The 20,001-nt window shown below is 37.2% G+C and overlaps 1 protein-coding gene across 2 annotated transcripts in view; it reads right to left on the reverse strand.

Moving 5' to 3' along the window:
* LOC125237581 (delta(24)-sterol reductase-like) overlaps positions 1–20,001 on the reverse strand; it is a 29,430-nt gene that overhangs the window by 3,820 nt on the left and 5,609 nt on the right. Inside the window, exons 1-5 of one of the 2 annotated variants that reach the window (XM_048144711.1) lie at positions 11,061–11,168; positions 9,791–9,989; positions 1,600–1,755; positions 648–872; positions 21–115 (exon numbers count right to left, since the gene is read on the reverse strand). In XM_048144711.1, the coding sequence (XP_048000668.1) occupies positions 21–115; positions 648–872; positions 1,600–1,755; positions 9,791–9,982 (668 nt within the window). In that variant the 5' untranslated portion in view covers positions 9,983–9,989; positions 11,061–11,168. Of the gene's footprint in view, positions 1–20; positions 116–647; positions 873–1,599; positions 1,756–9,790; positions 9,990–11,060; positions 11,169–20,001 lie in introns of those variants that run through there. The other variant, XM_048144712.1, reaches the window with a different exon arrangement.

Consider the following 20,001-nt stretch of genomic DNA (forward strand, 5'->3'; position numbering starts at 1 on the left):
GGAAATATATGAAACATTACTTCTTAGAAGGGACGACTTTGATGACAGCTGAAGCCAGGAATCCCAGAGTGCCGTATGACCAAGGAATTGTGTAGAACAGATCTGCATTCTCATCCTGCCAAAATATTGGTATATTGGTATGTATACTTAAAAAAAACACTCCACAGAACTGCGTTAAGTTTCTCTTTGAGGGTCAAAAGATTTGGTAAAAACGTCACTTCTGTGGACAATATTATGAAAGTTAACGACTCTCTGGGTTTCTCTCTGAAAGGTAGAGAGAGACCTAGAGAATCGATGGTAAAGGTTAGTTGACCCATGGTATCATGGACTTGCAGTGGATTGTCAGCTGGTGAACTTATGCCCATGATGATAATGATTATTACCTTGCTACAAGTGACGACCGAGCCATCAGCCAACACACTGGTGAACTGTCATACTGCAGGCATAGGTGTTGGAACAGACCATAAATATGTGAAGAGGACTCCACTCCCGTCCCCATGGCTAGGCCTCCGACAGTCAGCTGGTCGAGCTCGGGAACCACGGGCAGGGAGAGACTCAGGGAGTCCAAGGTACGGGATAACTATTAGTTGACCCATGGTTACCATGGACTCGCAGTGGATTGTCAGTTGGTGAACTTTTTCCCTTACCTTGCTACAAGTGACGACCGAGCCATCAGCCAACACCAGTTCATACTGCAGGCATATGTGTTGGAACAGCCCATAAATATGTGAAGAGGACTCCACTCCCGTCCCCATGACTAGGCCTCCGACAGTCAGCTGGTCGAGCTCGGGAACCACGGGCAGGGAGAGACCCAGGGAATCGAGGGTACGGGATAGTTGACCCATGGTTACCATGGGCTCGCAGCGAACTGTCTGTAATGAATAATGATAGTTATCCTGATTAATTGACAAGGATAATATATATTTAGAATTAATCAAAATGAACACGGTGTCAAAGGGATTTTAAAAGGATGGCTCGCAAGTATATTTATTACCGCGTACTAATCTTGTTTTCCCATACAAACTTTGGACCCTAATTTCACCCCCTTAGGAAGTAAATTTTGAAAAATCCTATGTTAGTGCTCCTCTGCACCTTATAAGGAATCTAGAATCTCTAGGATCAGTGGTTTCGTCTGTGCGTTGATACGAGTATGTCAGTCAGTCAGTTTTTTATACAAGTATATTTAGATCTTCGTGGCAATGCCGGGATAACGCGAGGAGGATGATGATTTAGATTTTCTTCTTCTTCTTCCTCGTTCCCTCAATGCTGAGGATCGCGACCACAAGTAGCGTGTCTCCATTGAACGCGGTCTTAAGCCATGTGGACTGCATATTTAGATAGGACAGGCCCGGATAGCCTGAAGATCTCGTGACACTTCCGATCCTGTCCCGTTTGATCTGTGAGCCATCCAACACACCACAACTGATAATACCTATTGCTAAATACAAAAGCAAGACCACGCCTCACAATTGAAATCATTATCGTAAAGGTATGGTCAGGCATTGACGAATCCATTTTAGACATAGATATAGAAAGGCTTTATTTACCTAATATCACATTACAATACGTTATCACATTTAGTTTTCATTTAAAGCCTACCATGTTCTTCTTATCCACTTCCAGCACGTCCACGAGGTTCACATTGATGTTTGTGGAGGTCTTCTTGTAGAGTCCTTGACGGAAAGACATGGTCTGCCAGGTGGGTCTCGCTGTGCATAGGCGAGTACTGCGGTCGCCAGCCAACCATTCCTTTATCTGAAACCAGACAGGGTTATACCAGATACGTCGCTTTTCGTGAAGGAAAACATCGTGAGGAAATCGGACTAATTCCAATAAGGCCTAGTTACCCTTCGGGTTGGAAGGTCAGATGGCAATCGCTTTCGTAAAACTAGTGCCTACGCCAAATCTTGGGATTAGTTGTCAAAGCGGAGCCTAAGGCTCCCATGAGCCGTGGCAAATGCCGGGATAACGCAAGGAGGATGATGATGATGACCGATGGTTTGCGGTACCGACCTGAAAAAGATTAAGTGTAGCCTAAAGCTCGGACACACGCGTTTTGAGAGCGTAGCGTTAGCGGAGCGCAATGATAACGTCGCGCCGGACGCTGCCGCTGGCGTTGCGCCTAGCCATAGACTAAACTAAATAAAGGAAGACGTGTAACTCAGTACATCGTTTTATATGTTTGACTCGTAAAACAATAGATGGCATTACTATACTCTCGCGACAAATGGTATTGTTCAATTCACGAAATAATTTCATTTAAATGACCTAAGTCGTATTATTTCAAAATTTGGAACATGATCGTACAACATTATCACTATATAACACCGAAATTAACAAAAACAATTAAGTCATTTTTTACCAATCGGGTACTTGAATCAGATTCAATTCATGGGAAGTGTTTTGTACGTTTGATGACTAATAGCAAACATTATAATCCGGTAGATGGCGCGTATGCAAGATGCACAAAACTGCATGCTAACCAAAATTGCCATATTGAAGATAACAGTTTTAGTATTTGTTTTGAGTTTTTAGTAATATATTATTCCAAGATAGTTCTAAATTACCTTGGACGTACATTCCAGAATAGGCAAAATATGCTACGTAAAATATTACAACACTAAGTGCGTTTTCACATTATTCGATCAGATATCGGATGTAGGAAGGATTTCAAAGGCGAAAATCGAAAAAAGGCGGCTTAAATATATGGGATATCGGTCCTACATCTGATATCGGATCGGATAATGTGAAAACGCACTAAGACGGAAGTATTATTTTCTGATTATTTAATTTTTATTGCATTACATTACAAACAAGCATACGGCCCGCCTGATGTAAAGCGGTCACCGTAACCTATGGACGCCTGCAACTCAAACAGTGTCAAAAGCGCGTTGCCACCCTATTAGAAACATGTACACTCCCTTTTGCTGTGTTAAGTACACAGCAAAGGGAATGTACAAGTTCTAAGGAGGGTTCGGGTAGCCGACGACTCAAAGGACAATAGACGGAACAAGTTAGTTCCGTAAGTGCTCCCGTCATCAACACACCGCACCCTCGTTGAGCTCTGGCACCCTTACTCACCGGCAGGAACACAACACTATGAGTAGGGTCTAGTGCTATTATTTATTTGGGGTATTTTTTACATATCGAATATTAATGGGGAATAAAACAATATATTTGTGGGATATTGCTATGCCTCGAATGAAAACCCAGCAATAAACAATGAGTAACTTTTAATTAAGCAGCAAATAAGAAATTAACAGATTTTACTAAATTCTTTCACGTTCGAACGCTCATCGTTCAAAACTATTCTCCCATCGCCTTTCACACCTACTGTCATTCTACTATAATACAACGTTCTGTTTCACGCCATCACCTTACGTTCCGATCCCACATTCTCGGCTGTCCTGCTCTCATATCTGCCCTCAGATGGGCATTTCTCAGTGTTTAAATTTTTTTGTTTTCGATGGCAACAGTTTTACATGAATCCTGTAAGAGTCACATGAAATCCTGTCAATTTAAATAGAAGTCGCGGATTTGTACCAGAAACAAAGAAAACTCATGGTTCGGGTACTAATGCTGCCACCGAAATCAAAAAAGTTGAAACACTCTGAGAAATGCCCAGATATACTTCAACGTTCATTCATCTAACTACATCTCATTCATTCAACATTACATTTCAACATAAATTGAAAAACATCCGACAATATAAGCATTAGATATAAAAACAATAACTGTAACAACTTTTAGCATTTTACAACACAACAACATTTTAAATATTCACCAAACTTACTAAACTTAATAAAGTAACAAATCAAGTTAACTTTTAGGCACCAAGAATTTCTTACACGAGATAAAGTTTCATCTTCACAGTACTTCTGAAAGCTCTTTTCTTTAATGCTTTACCTCGGGCAAAGGTAATATGTATAGGGTCACCAAACGTCTGCCGCTGCAACTGCCACTTGCTAATCACCTCTGCTCTAGATGTCGACTTCATCGGGTAGGGCCACACACACTTGGTGAACGCATCAACAACTGTAATTGTGTGATCGTAGGACTTCTTCGTCTCAGTGAATGCCCTTTTCCTCATTCTCATAGCAAAATGACCATTACTATGCACCTTATATGCAACTTCCTTCCCCATTACCTTAGGCACCACCGTTTGCTGTTGGTCTCCTTTGTTTGGCATGCCATTTTCCAAACACAAGTCATTATAGTCACCATCTTTCAAAACTTAATTATTAATTAAGTAATTTATCTATGCCTATATTTGACATCTTAGCTGTGTAATTTATAAAATGTAATAAATTGACTCAATCCTTGTGTATATTTGTAATGAATTATTGTGTAACAAATTATATTGACATTTTATTGTACATACTTTAAATAATTGTAAAATATTGCATGCCTTGCTTGGTAGAACATAAGAACTGCTTTTCAATGTTATCATCTTATGTAATCTCACTATGTTCTTGCAATAAACGATTGACTATTGGCTATAAAATCAGCTGTTTAGTCGCATTGAGCTCTTCATTTCGCCACAGGGATAATTATCATCTTTCAGAGTGATCTTGAGCTCGATCGGCGCTTCCTTAGTCTGCATACTCGACAACCAAATGCTCGACGTTTTCCTAACAGTACCATCGCGATCAGAAACAGTGAAGTTCTCACTCACGCAATCCACTTTAAATTCGTCGAAAGAGTTTTTGTTGATTAGGTTATATCCACTGCCAGAGTCTATTAACGCCTGCGTTTCTACGTCACATAAACTTTAAAGGTTTTTTTTAGTAGTTTTCGTCTTCATATCATCTACATTATCGTATTAAGTATTTTGTTGCAATGTTTACATCGTGCCGACAACTGTTTCCGCCATGTTGACAGCTGTCTCGTCATTGGCCAATATTCCAATCATGACCGCTTGTCGACGAATATCTGTCGCCGCGGACTGCTTTACCGATGGAGCCGCTTGCTAATTCGCCTTTTCTCCCGAGCCATAGGTGCAACACTGCTTTACCGACGGATCTGCGCAACCAGCATGGTCGCGCGATAGACGATAAAATATCAGGCCGTCCCTATCGCACTTACATATAGTGCGATTGGGACGGCCTGCTATTTTATCACTTATCGAGCGACCATAATTGCTTGCCAGGTCTTCGAAGGACACTCGCTGAGTCGCTGCTTATATGGTCATAATAGACGGAGAGCTGGCAGAGTTTTGGAGTAGTCCTTGAGGCAACCTGGAAAGGTGCTCAGAACATCAGGTCTGCAAGTCTGGCTTTATCGAGCTATAAATTTTTAAAGATTTAATTTTTTGAGGCCCAAAAAAGGTGTTTGAGGCAACCTGGAATTATTAAAAAGTGAAATTAGAGTTCCTCAGAATAGTCATACTTCTTCGTCTTTATGGAGAATTTTTGGCCAAAAGCTGCACTTTTGGAAGGAAGCAAGCCGCTTTGCATGGTGATAGTAGACATCATAGTAAACGATTTTTTCCGAGGATATCGAAATTTCATCCCTTAGGAAGCCGAGCGTAGCGAGGTGTTTTATGAAAATGAAAAAAATTCTATCTTTTTATTGTATCGTCCGATTTTGACAAAACGTATCTCAAATGAAAGGTATTGATTTGTGTAATTTAAAAAAAAATACAAGAAAAAAAAATTGAAAGAAAAGTAAGAAAAAAATAAAAACAGTAAATTTACGTCTCGCACTGAATAACTTCAAAGAATGACAGACAAAATGTACAATGTCGATATACGAGTTTTTTCTAATCGAAGATGGATAAATTTTTAGTTGAAAACTGAAGACCGCATCGAAATCAGATTAGCATTTTTTATGATACAAGTTGCCAAAGTTGGGAAAGATCGTTTTATATGGCCACTTTGAAATTCCTTTGCCAGAAAGTCAGAAATAATATGTTTTTCTGACACAGAAAAATACATAGTAACAGTACACATCAAAATAAAATTAAAAATTCCGAGGATATTATAATTTCATCCCTTAGAACGACGAGCGTAGCGAGGTCGGTTACGAAAACCGAAAAAAAATCTAATTTTTTTGTACGTCGTCCGATTTTGACAAAACATGTTTCATTTGAAAGGTATTGCTTTATGTAACTTAAAAAAAATATTGAAAAAAATTGGAAAAAAAATGTAAGATTTAAAAAAAAACCTTAATTTTCGTATCACACTGAATAACCGCAAAAAACGGTAGACACGGTGTATAATTTCGATATATGATTTTTTTAAATTAAAGACAAATAAATGCATGATTATAAACTAAAAACCGAATCGAAATCGAATCAGTAGTTTTTAAGATGCAAGTTGTTAAAGTTGGCTTAGTTTGTTTATATGGTCGCTTATAAATTCCTTAGCCAGAAAGTCAGAAACATTATATTTTTCTTACAGTTAAAAGTGTGCATAGGTAATAGACATCATTATAAACATTTTTTTACAAGGATATAAAAATTTCATTTCATTTTTTTCCCAATTTTTTCAATATTTTTTTTTAAGTTACATAAAGCAATACCTTTCAAATGAAACATGTTTTGTCAATATCGGACGACGTAAAAAAAAAAGAGATTTTTTCGACCTCGCTGCGCTCGTCGTTCTAAGGGATGAAATTATAATATCCTTGGAATTTTTAATTCTATTTTGATGTGTACTGTTACTATGTATTTTTCTGTGTCAGAAAAACATATTATTTCTGACTTTCTGGCATAGGAATTTCAAAGTGGCCATATAAAGCGATCTTTCCCAACTTTGGCAACTTGTATCTTAAAAAATGCTACTCCGATTTCAATGTGGTCTTCAGTTTTCAACTACAAATTTATCTGTCTTTGATTTAAAAAACTCGCATATCGACATTGTACATTTTGTCTGTCATTCTTTGAAGTTATTCAGTGCGAGACGTAAATTTACTTTTTTTTTAATTTTTTTCTTACTTTTCTTTCAAAAATTTTTTCTTTGTATTTTTTTTAATTACACAAATTAATACCTTTCATTTGAGATACGTTTTGTCAAAATCGGACTACACAATAAAAAGATAGAATTTTTTAATTTTCATAAAACACCTCGCTACGCTCGGCTTCCTAAGGGATGAAATTTCAATATCCTCGGAAAAAATCGTTTACTATGATGTCTACTATCACCATGCAAAGCGGCTTGCTTCCATCCAAAAGTGCAGCTTTTTTTTCATAACTTAGTATGACTAGAAGTCGCATGGTATTTATGCCAGATCATTTGGCCGGGTCCTTCACCGTGCCAGAACAGTGCAAAGTGGTAAAAAAAGAACCAAAAATGGTTCTAGAGGCAATCTGTCATTTTTACCAGTAAAAGATGAGGGTCTAAATAGCCATGGAAAAATAATGCCATGACATGAGGTGGGTTCCGTACCCTACCATTCGATCTTGAAAGTAATTTTTTTAGTTTTTCGTAAATAACTCGTAAACGGTGGCCCACAGCAAAAAATATATATGTTTAACAGAAAATATCTACATAAAATATCCTACAAGAAAGGTTATGTACGTTTTTTCGATATGATCAATATACATATAGAATAGAATAGAATAGAAATATTTTTTCCCCTCACTAGCTCGGAAACACGTGTTTTGTCCTTTAATACCAGCGGGTAAAAACGCATTTTATCCACTAGTGGGTAAAGTAATTTGACCTTGAATAAAGTCAAATAAACTGCTTTAAAATTGATAAAAGCAGGTGAATCTGGTAATAAAGATGATTTACCACCTGTGGAACTACTGGAAGCAGTGATAAACGCATTTTTTTGCCTTGTAGTTTCCTCGCTATAGTGAGGGGAAAAGTTTTGTGTTACACTCGGGTGCAAATGTATTTTACTTCTCGTGTGTTAAAAAACTCGCAAGTTCAGGATTCTACTCTCGAACCACTCGCTTCGCTCGTGGTTCACCTATAGAATCCTTACACTCGCTCGTTTTTCAACTCCACACTCGGCGTTAAACTCGGTGTTGGTCATGATTAGAGAAGCATCTGAGCACCTTTCCAGGTTGCCTCATGGACCTACTCCAAAATCCTGCCAGCTCTTGGACCATAATCATTGCAAAAAAACACTTCAGTCCTTTAGTACATGATCCTCTTGACACGGCGGCAAGTGATTGGAGAGTCGAGTAGGTAGATAAGATAGGTACTTCCCTATGGGCCTATCGGTTTTATAAACACACATACAACAAGTAGGCGCGAAAAATTTATACTTACTTTTCTATGATTCAAATTCACATCATATTTTATTTTTCTAATATTCAACTAGGTAGATAAAAAAAGTGAAAAACAACAACATAATTATTTTTAAACAAATTTAAAAAAAAAACGGAGCTGGGTCTCGAACCTGAGATCTCAAAAATGCAAGTCAAATACTCTAACCCCTGAGCCAAAAAACGAGGTGCCGCCGCCTCGAAATATTGAATCATATTCAGTTATGGTTACTCGGCAATGTAATTAATTATTATCTCACTAGACGGCACTTTTAAACATTGAAAATAGCGCCATCTGTAAATAACTCGAAAACTAAGAGGTACCAGCGACGATAACTCGCGTTTAAGTAGGCCATGTAGCGATGTACTGAGTTACCAATCTTTCTTGATTTATCTATGGCCTAGCGGACGCCGGCGGGAACTAACGGGCGCGGATTGCGAGCGGAATGCGCGCGGATTCCGCTCCACTATCAAAACGCTCTATGTTTGGTGGAGGCTTTATAAAAAAAAAAAAAAAAAAAAAAAAAAAATTATAGTATGAATTTTTTGAAACGAACGTTTCTAAACAAAGGTATTGTTCCTTTTGTGTTGAGCGGGAGCTTCTGTATTTGCACGCGCTAAGACAACAAGAAGCGACTGTATCCTCATAATTGTAAGGTTCAAATCTGTACAGCAGCAAATTTGAGATAGATTATTTTGGAAATGTGAAGCGATAGACCACACCGCTATAGGTGCGAAAATACAGCGCTTCTAATACTTTGATACTTGGTGGTGGTGCTGTAAGTAATGAAACACGTATATTATCACTGTTATTTTTTATTAATGATTTTGTTAACAATCACCAATTGTATATAGCAATATATAAATAGTAATTACATAAATATTAGGTACAAGTCTTGATATATAAAATAACATAAATAACTAAACAAACCGTAAACCGTATTTATAACAAAACATAACAATGGCGGTCAGATTGAAAAACCTTATCAGTGTTTATTGTCACTTTGCGATGACACCTTAAGGTGCCAGGTGCTTATCAACCTTTTAATCTGGCAGTTTCGCTGTTTAAACGTGTTATTTTTATTATACAGACTGACATATTACCGATGATTATTATAACTATATGTACTATACTTACACCATCAAGTATCAAAGTATTAGAAGCGCTGTATTTTCGCACCTATAGCGGTGTGGTCTATCGCTTCGCATTTCCAAAATAATCTATCTCAAATTTGCTGCTGTACAGATTTGAACCTTACAATTATCAGGATACAGTTGCTTCTTGTTGTCTTAGCGCGTGCAAATACAGAAGCTCCCGCTCAACACAAAAGGAACAATACCTTTGTTTAGAAACGTTCGTTTCAAAAAATTCATACTATAGTAATGTAGGTACTGATCGGCCAGGAACGACGTTTCGCTATTGGCCTTAGCTGGTAAGCTGGTGGATCATTCACCCCCATGCTGAAATTCGCAACCAGCATCAGTAGTCATTTATCAGGCCTTAAATATGCCTACTTTTAGATTCTTAATTTTAATCTTTTTTTAAGTAACATTTTTTTTCTACCACCTCACCTGCCTCTGAATATCCTTAACCTTCCTCTCATGCATCTTGGGTGCGCTGTTCATCCGGAACACCACATAGCTCCTGACGGCGGACCAAACCTTCCACGCGAAGGACATGGGCATCAGCACGAGGATCGCCAGCAGCCAGCGGTACTCCACCACGATGTACTCGAGAAGGGTCTCTGTCTCTATTGCTGTCATGGTGGCTCTGTAATGCACGTTGGCAATAGATAAATCCACCTTGTCAAGTTCGGAAAATGCTGGACGCAGGTCGCTTCCAACCGGTATATATGGAGGTCTAAAGAGGAGGCCTATGTTCAGCAGTGGACGTCCTATGGCTGATATGATGATGATGATGATGAATAGATAAATTGGGTAGAATGTTTCATGGCCAAGGGGCGTATGGCTGACGTGAAACTTGTGAACCACCGCTATTGAGAAGAGACGAAAGCTTAGATCCACGAAGTTTTCTATGTGAGTACTTCCAGTAGCTAGAGTTGCGAGCTTGCACAACTCTGAATTGCTTGCAGTAGCTTTGGCTACATAACGGAGTATCGAAATGTTTGACGAATTTTATGTCGAAAGCGCTCTACGCCTTTTATGAAAATCCAAATCACGTAAGTAGTTAACATAGCTCAAACACAAAGTAGTAGTAGAAGGTGTCTTAGGGCGATGGCATCGCGCTGGCTGCGCCAGACCCTGCAGGGTCAAGTGCACTGATCAATGTGATGGCACACCTTTAAGATTAAGATTTTAAGCAAAGTGATGAGCTAATAAAGGGTATGCGAACAGCAAGCTTCTTCTAATTGGTCTTCAGACTAGCCAAAGGCAAAGACGTGGCCTACGATAGAGTGAGCTCGCTCAGAAGATGCCTGAAGAAGCGGAATTTTTCCCAACTACATCGACTATGAATCAAATGGTATGCTATGAAAGGTAAACGTTTGCCGTATTAACATTCATATGACTCTATTAACGAACTACTGTAAAGGAGTGCTAAACTCTAAAACTGGTTTACGGAGAAACTTACTAAGTTTAAGCAGACTTTTGCAGACAGCAAACATAGCTGAAGATACACATACATACAAAAACTCAAGCCCAGTAAGCGATAGACAGGCTAGTTCTCAGTGCCACTCTTAGTTACTGTTAGCAATTACAATTAAAAAGACAATGCCATCGTCCACATTCGACTTCTGTACGACACCCGGGAAAAAAGGGGGTGGTAAAATTTGTAATAAGCCACCACACGGGGGATCGAAAAATAAAATCGAATAAAACTTACCTATTTCATATACACTACAGTCTGAAATCCGGAGTTGACGTGCCTATCAGTCCATGGCTACCGTCACAGTGATTGTCAATTCAATGATAATCACTCATACAATTGTACATTATCTACCTTATTCTTATAGCATTACAATCTAACTTCAATATCTTTAGACTAGATCATGTTAATTTGTCAAATTGTTGTTAAGTGCGTAAAAGGCGACTTATCTCCTTGTTTTAAAGACTATAGTAGCGATATATTAGTAGCGATGTTGTTATCATAATCATGATTTATTTATCTTAATTCTAATTCCATGATGGCGATTCGCTGGACACAGATTTAAATAGTGAATAAATCGGTTAAATAATATGTGCATAGTGGAGCAGGCCCACTAAAAGGAAAAAATAATAATCTGTTTCCAGTACCAAAGATCCGAGTATCTCACATCTACGACTAATATCTGGGCGACCGAGCTTCGCTCGGTTCTATTTTAATATATCACGTCTTTAGATAAAAAAAAACTCTTATAAATACAAAAACAAAAAAAAAGACAAAAAACAAAAACTTAATTTCTGGCCGGGATTCGAAACCCTGACACCTACGATCTATCTGCGTACATTAGACCGACCTCGTACGACTGAGCTAAGCGGAACCGATGCGCGCGCGGCGAAATTAACGACCATATTTTATGTTTACTAACGCGAAAGAAAAACTCATGAAAACTCGAAAATTCGCGTTTTTCAAGAATTGCTCGTTTAAAAGTATAAGATAAATACTATTCCCGTCCCATTCTCAAATGCAAACATCCATAGCTCCAGTCCATATATGTATTATGTGCATTAAGCTCTACAATAAACTTCCCATGGAAAAAAAAATGAATAATTACACAAAGTATTCACCAAAAAACTAACTAAATATTTATTAGAAAACACCTTTTATAATATGCAAGAGTTTTTTGAAAGTTCAACTACATTAAATTTAAAAAAAGATCTCATAAATATTACTGTAATTTGTATAGTTATAAATATAGATCTATCTAGTAATAAGTTTATTTAACTATGTAGAATTTAGATGGTAAGCTAGCATTAAGGATACAAATTTGCAGTGCCCTTACAGGGTTCATAGCTGTCCACAAACAAAATGTAATAACTTTATGTACCTACCTATGAATTTGCAATAAATTAGGTACTGATTACTGACCCCATGGACTTACAACTACAGATGGTACAATTGGTACAAAACGGCTCTCTCTACCGATGTATTTTTCTTTTATTAGATGTTTATTGGGTAAAGTACGGTCAGCAACACAGCTGTGAACACAGAAAAAGTGCAAAAAATATGTATGCAGAACTTTATTGCCTGTACATTAAGGTGTGTACCTATACATATTTTTGTCACTTTGTCTGCTGTGTTGTTGACTGTACCATAAATCGTCAGAAACAGACACTAAAGCCAGTCGTTGTAGGAGTATTAATGTCTGCGGCTTTCACAAAAGTCACAGAATATATTATAGAGCCTGAAATGTACAGTCACCAGCAATAATCTGTATTAAATCATAAAATCTAGATTTAAGTAAACAAATATTATACGCCTGACAGGTAAATTATAGTACCTACTAAAATATCACCCATTATGTAAACCTATAATTATACAATAAATGATATCTTATCTTATCTTATAACTAGTCATTCTTTGAAGGCCTCAAAAATATGTGACACTCTCCTACACATTAAATCGTATCAGATATTTTTGCGGTCTTCGAAGAGAAACATGTTATTATTGCTGACTGTACATACACTCCCAGTCGACTCTACTCTTGACAAACTGGCTCTACAGTCTGACCAATAACCTAAAAATTAAAATTTTGAGAAAACCCCCGACGGCGACATAGTGGACCGATTTTCATGAAACATGGCTAAGAACACTCCCGACTAACTCAGCTTTCAAACAAAAAAACGAAATGTAAATCAGTTCATCCGTTCGGGAGCTACGATGTCACAGACAGACATACACACAGACAGTCAGACAGACAGACACGTCAAACTTATAACACCCCGTCGTTTTTGCGTCGGGGGTTAAAAAGAGTAGAAATTAAAAAGTGGCAACATCGTAGTGACGTCCCGTTTTCTCACACAATTTATTTGAAAGGGATGACACTACAATGTTGCCGCTTTAATTTCTACTCTTATTGGTCAGATCTAAATTGCTACTAAGAGTGCATTTTTTTGTTCCACCTGTGTTGACATTTCACACGTGTTGCAGATAAAAAAAAATATATTTATTTACCAACACAGCACGAAATGGAAATATAAGAACTTATTGTAGATGTGTGTGCAGTAAAATGGATGAGACTCGGCGAGACCGCTGATTTTCAGTCCCCAACCAATAAACTTAAATCTAATACTTAACTAAATAACTAGCTTACTAGCTAACCCGGCGAATGGATCGCTGCCAAGGCGACGTAAGTACTTAATAATTACAAGGCAAAACGGATACAGAGATTAATTTTGAATTTTTTTGACGTGATAACGTCTAATAACTCGTTACTACGGGCAGCATGCACGAAAAAGATGACGTCATTGTCCCGTTTCCCAAGAGAGCGAAAGCGCCATCTATGGGCGCGCGTAGGAACTAAGCGGCTGATCGATGCGCTCGGTATGGTTGTAGCGTGTGGCCTGAGTAAAGCACTACAGCTGCGACAGATGGCGCGCCCGTGGTCGTTCGGTGTAGTCGCGCTGTGGTGTAACCACTGTACCTACCTACCTCTATTAAATACATGTATATAACATAAAATAATCATCATAATATTTATTGACGTGATAACGTCTAATAACTCGTTACTACGGGCAGCATGCACGAAAAAGATGACGTCTTTGTCCCATTCCTCAAGGCCACCAAGCAAAAGTAAGTGGTTTGTGTATGGACGGTTGGGGTATAAGCAAAAGGGGCCCGATTTTAGGACAGAAAATTTTTGTTAAAAATTTTCATTTATTATTTTTGAGTGTTTGTAATTTAAAAACATGAAAGATTGCATTAAAATAAGCATCTTTTATAGAATGAAGTTGCTTGAAAAACCTACTTATTTAGGAGTTATAGCAGTACGAAGTTGCGAATTTTCCCATAGTATTTACTAAGGCTCCAGAGACTTAGAAAATTTACGATGATTTTTTTTACCAATATAACCTATGTTAATTTAATAGTGATAAATCATATAGAACACGTTTAAATAAGGATGTTTTGTTATATAAACTTTTTCTTTTCCATTAATATTTACTGAGATATTAGGGTTCTAAGATTAGTAAATGGCACTAGCACTTTAATAAAATTAACGCGTGTCTCGCAAACGGTCTAGGATACAAAATGACGACTTTTATATAGGTATAGGTTAGGTTCGTTATATTTTATTCGTTCGTATCTCTCTTGGTCGACGTGACACACAAAGGCCCACTATAGGTTCGTTAGGTATCTTCAAACGGCCGAAGGCTAAACTGCACAGAATAGGAGCCCCGCGTAAGCGTAAGCGGGGCTCCGTCGATATCGCTTTCTGTCTCTGGCGCCTTAGTAATGCTACGGGAAAATTTTGCAACTTTGCACCACTCTAACTCCTAAATTAGTAGGTTTTTAAAAAAACTTTAATTTATAAAAGATGCTTATTTTAATGCATTCTTTCAAATAAGAACAAAAAAACGTGAAAAAAGTCCCAGAATCGGGCCCCTTTTGCTATACTCTGACCGCCCCTGTCTATACTACTGTAATGTTTGACGTTATCACGTTAAACTACCGTCCGTAAACCGACTTTACAGACAACCAATTTTTTAATTTTGAATTTGAATAAAAGGTTTAAAGAGCAAAACAGAATAAATTAGCATTAAGTAAAGATTGACAAAAATACTTATTTATCAGACAAAAGGGTTACCTATCAAAAAGTCGAAAATTGTAATGTCGATTATTAGTAGCCCGAAAACGCTTCCCATTTTATTAATTGGCCTAAGTTTTGTTTGCCCGAAAGTACTTTTCCCGGGATCCTTTTAATTTACCGAAGATTTTTTTGTCGAATTTCATTTCCCAAACGAATTTTGCCAACTACACGTTTGTCAACTCAATCTTTCCCATAATAACATTTGACAACGTTAAAATCCGTCTAATGATAATTTCCCAAACTGTTGTAATGCAACTTTTATAACCCCAACTGTTAATTTCGCAAATGTTTCACTTAGACTAGAAAAGTTTGCTCAACTTTACTTTCGTCAAATTAATTACTGGACAAAATTATTTTGTCAAATAATTTGTTTAGTAAAAAAATGTTTCTTTAAAAACACACCATGCAAAACCACTTTTTGACAAGTGTTTTAACATGATTGTTTTCATATCATTTACCGAATTTCATTTCCCAAACAGATTTTAACAACTACTTACACGTTTGCTTCCCACAAACACTTTTGACGAAAATACCATAATTATGACGAGTCAAATAATCTTTAAAAACCTAAACATAGCCTAAAAACCTAAAAGTAGGTTTAGCTTAGGTTGGATTGGAATTGTGACCCCCACAAAAAACTGTTGCTAAGAAAGTATAGGTTTAGGTTAAGTTGGAACTGCGACCCCCACACAAAACTGTTGCTAAGAAAGTAGGTTTAGGTTAGATTGGAATTGCGACCCTCACTCAAAACTGTTGCTAAGAAAATAGGTTTAGGTTAGGTTAGAACTGCGACCCCCACACAAAACTGTTGCTAAGAAAGTAGGTTTAGGTTAGGTTAGAACTGCGACCCCCACACAAAACTCTTGCTAAGAAAGTAGGTTTAGGTTATGTTGGAACTGCGACCCCCACACAAAACTGTTGCTAAGAAAGTAGGTTTAGGTTAGGTTAGAACTGCGACTCCCACACAAAACTGTTGCTAAGAATGTAGGTTTAGGTTAGGTTAGAATTGCGACCCCCATACAAAACTCTTGCTAAGAAAGTAGGTTTAGGTTAGGTTGGAATTGCGACCCCCACACAAAACTGTTGCTAAGAAAGTAGGTTTAGGTTAAGTTAGAACTGCGACTCCCAGACAAAACTGTTGCTAAGAATGTAGGTTTAGGTTAGGTTAGAATTGCGACCCCCACACAAAATATTGCTAAGAAAGTAGGTTTAGGTTAGATTAGAACTGCGACCCCCACACAAAACTGTTGCTAAGAAAGTAGGTTTGGGTTAGGTTAGAACTGCCACCCCCACACAAAACTGTTGCTAAGAAAGTAGGTTTAGGTTAGGTTGGAACTGCGACCCCCACACAAAACTGTTGCTAAGAAAGTAGGTTTAAGTTAGGTTAGAACTGCGACCCCCACACAAAACTGTTGCTAAGAAAGTAGGTTAAGTTAGAACTGCGACCCCCACACAAAACTTTTGCTAAGAAAGTAGGTTTAGGTTAGATTGGAACTGCGACCCCCACACAAAACTGTTGCTAAGAAAGTAGGTTTAGGTTAGGTTAGTACTGCGGAAATATGAAAAGGATTTATGAAAAGGTGGGTAACGAAACGGTTGTCAAATGATAAGATTGGCAACCGTTCTTCTGGTTATTGAGTTTCTATAAAAAGATATTAGGGAAAATGACATTTCGATGTCACGTAGCATCGGATTTATGAAAAGGTGGTTAACAAATCGGTTGTCAAATGATAAAGTTGGCAACCGTTCTTCTGGTTATTGAGTTTCGGGAAAACGATAATGTGGGATAGCAAACTAGCGACATTTTAAAAATATGAGAAACAATGTATTTGGATTATAAAAATTCTGCCAACCGTTTTCGGACAAGTGATAATCGGACAAAGGATTTTCGAAACATCGATAGGTTACCTTTTTTTAAACAAAAACTGGGATTTGGTTTTCTTTATGGGAGGAGGTAGATCATTCCAGCATTTAGATGCTGCAAAACGAAAACTGCCCTTAAATAAAATCAATCGGTGAATGCGTGGAACGCCTATCGAGCCGGTTCTGCTCTTTTGATCGCCATAACTATTTGTCGTATAAATATTTTGGCTGGTCACTGTACTTAATATTAAACATTAGTGTTGCAAGTTTAAGTTTGCGTCTGTTGATCATGTTGAATATATTATATGTATTTAAGTAAGGAGTTATAATTATGCGACCTTTTGTCAATATTATAAATTATAACAATAGCGTAAACAAGAGTTTTGCACCCGCTGTATTTTTTTTTCGGTTTTTTTATAGAGACATGGGTTTTTTTATAGAGATCACAAGGTGACTGATATTTTTACCTCAAAACAAAGACAAGATTTGCAAATACTTAGGTTTAGGTTTAAAAAATTATGCAAATATAATTTCCGAGTACTGAAACATCTACACGTGAATGTTATTTATCTTGAATATAGACGACGGAATGCTAAGAGGGGTCAAACAATAAAAAATACATAAAATGTACTTACGGAACTACGATACGAGTTTGAAATTGGCATGTTGTCTAGGTTCCCATGTCATGTCCATCCAGTATTATTTGTGTCCATTTAGCCTAGATGACAAACGTTCATTTAAGAGGATACGGTAGCGAAAATGCTAAAATGGAAAGGAGCCCCCCTTTCAACTTGGGAATTTTAGTTAAGTATACAAGTGTTATTAACTAGATTTATCGAAAAAAAATTGTCCATTAAGAACAACTCAGTCAAAAGATATTTCAAAAAAATCTTTAAAATCGAGGTTCCGCTCTCGACTGTTTCCTCCTTCAAAACTTAATCAATCGGAACGAAATTTGAGAATTTGAATAACAATGAAATAATCTATGTCGGACCGTTGAGCTTTTTTAGTTAATTGTTACCAATCTTGAGTATCACACCTTTTTTTGCGCCACAATGAAAAAGGCCGTTTTTGGAAATTTTTGATTGGCTCTAGTCTTTAAAAAGCAGAATATCAAAAAAATCAAAACGGTCTGACACAGATAAAAATAATAACAATCTGCAGGTGTTGAAAAAATCATTGCTCTATCTTCAAAAACCAGGGAGGAAATAGTCGAGAGCGTTTGTATGGAGAATTGACCCCTACCGTATCGTCTTAACGTTCACAGAGAAACAGAGTAAAACTCATGTCATACCAAGCTTGGTTGGCAGCGATTTTTCAGCCCTGACCATAGAGAAATAAGTAACGGAAGACTTGTAACTCCATACATCAGTAAATGCGGGTTATTTGTAAAGGCATAGTTAAGTGACATCTGGCGACAATCACGCGTCAATTATCGTGAATTATCAGTACCTACTGCTACTTGTCAAAAGATGTCGCGACGAATGAAAAGTCTGATGCTCACCAATTTTTAGCCAATATTACAATAGTATTCATCAGTATTCTGCTTGTAAGTAATATAAGTTGTAAACTGTTCTAATATTATTTTTTTGGCAGACGAGACACAGTTGCCACCTAGTATATATCGAGTAGTAGTACTGATAATTCACGCTATTTGACGCGTGATTAACGCGTGATTGTCGCTAGATGTCACTTAACTATGCCTATACAAATAACCCGCATTTACTGATGTATGGAGTTACAACTCTTTTCCCTTACTTATTCCTTTATGGCCCTGACGGTGCAAGTGCTATTGCAAACGTCAAACTTCTATGAAAAGATGATGTTTAACTTAACACACGGGGCTATCAATATCGTTGCAAATATAGCTTGGCCTGACTCCATGTGAAGAGTAGAAAAAGTCAGCATAAGATGATTTTTTTAAATCATAATAAATTAAACAGTAGTGTTGAGACTTTCTCGATATGTCGAAGGCTTACGATTCAGTAAGTCACTCCATTCTTTCTCAAAAACTGTATGAGATAGGTATTCGAGGCAATACACATAGCTGGCTAAAGTCTTAAATCCACAACAGACCGCAACTAGCGGAAATCGAACATCATAACTACCATACAGAAAAACTACAAACATATAAATCCGAATTAATAACTGTCAACAATTCAATACCTCAAGGCAGCGTCCTTGGTTGCATTCTGTTCTTAATATATATTAATAATCTTCCGGAAGTTACAAGCCACAAATGTGTCATGTTTGCAGATGACATATCTATCCTATTCGACTGTCCAAAGAATAATGACAACAATTCTACAATAAGGGAAACCTTTAATCTAGTCTCACAATGGCTACTAGATCACAATCTTCAAGTAAATAAAAATAAAACAAAGCTCATTCAGTTTAGACCCTATCAAAAACAACCAATAGATCTAACTCTACTTAAACAAGACCTAAATATTGTTGAAGAATCTGATTTAAAATTACTAGGAATCACAATAGATTCACATATAACTTGGAAAAACCACATAGACAAAATTAAATCCAAATTGTCGTCATTTATCTATATAAATTCCTAGTAATTTTAAATCAGATTCTTCAACAAAACGACGAAGGGTCTGAGGGTCCATAGGGTCTGAGAATCCTAAAATCCAAAACCCAGGATGTAGAATGCGCACTATCTGCTTATCACGCATACGGGCAAGCATGGCTCCGATATGGTGTCCTGCTATGGGGCAATAGCACAAACGCAAGTGACCTCTTCATACTGCAAAAAAAGTGCATCCGTATACTAGCTAATATACATCAACCTGATAGCTGTAGACCTCACTTCTTTAAGTTAAAAGTTTTAACACTTCCCAGTTTATACATTTTAGAGATTGTAATGTTTGTCCGAAACAACCCAAATCTATTCAAATTTAATAAAAGCGAACGACGCAGACACAATCTAGTTCTTCCGGAATCTGTTCTCGACATCTATCAGAAGGGTCCTTATTACAGCGCAATAAAAATTTACAATAAAATACCTAACTCGATAAAAACAATAAAAAAACATAAACTTTTTGTAAACTCATTGAAGTCATTCTTACTGGAGAAATGTTACTATGCAGTATCAGAGTTTTATGAACGACGACATTTGAAATGTAATTAGAAGCCAAAAAAAAATGTTGATTTTATTTTTTA

This window comes from Leguminivora glycinivorella, chromosome 21 (assembly GCF_023078275.1).
Source record: "Leguminivora glycinivorella isolate SPB_JAAS2020 chromosome 21, LegGlyc_1.1, whole genome shotgun sequence".
In the NCBI taxonomy this organism is placed as follows: domain Eukaryota; kingdom Metazoa; phylum Arthropoda; class Insecta; order Lepidoptera; family Tortricidae; genus Leguminivora; species Leguminivora glycinivorella.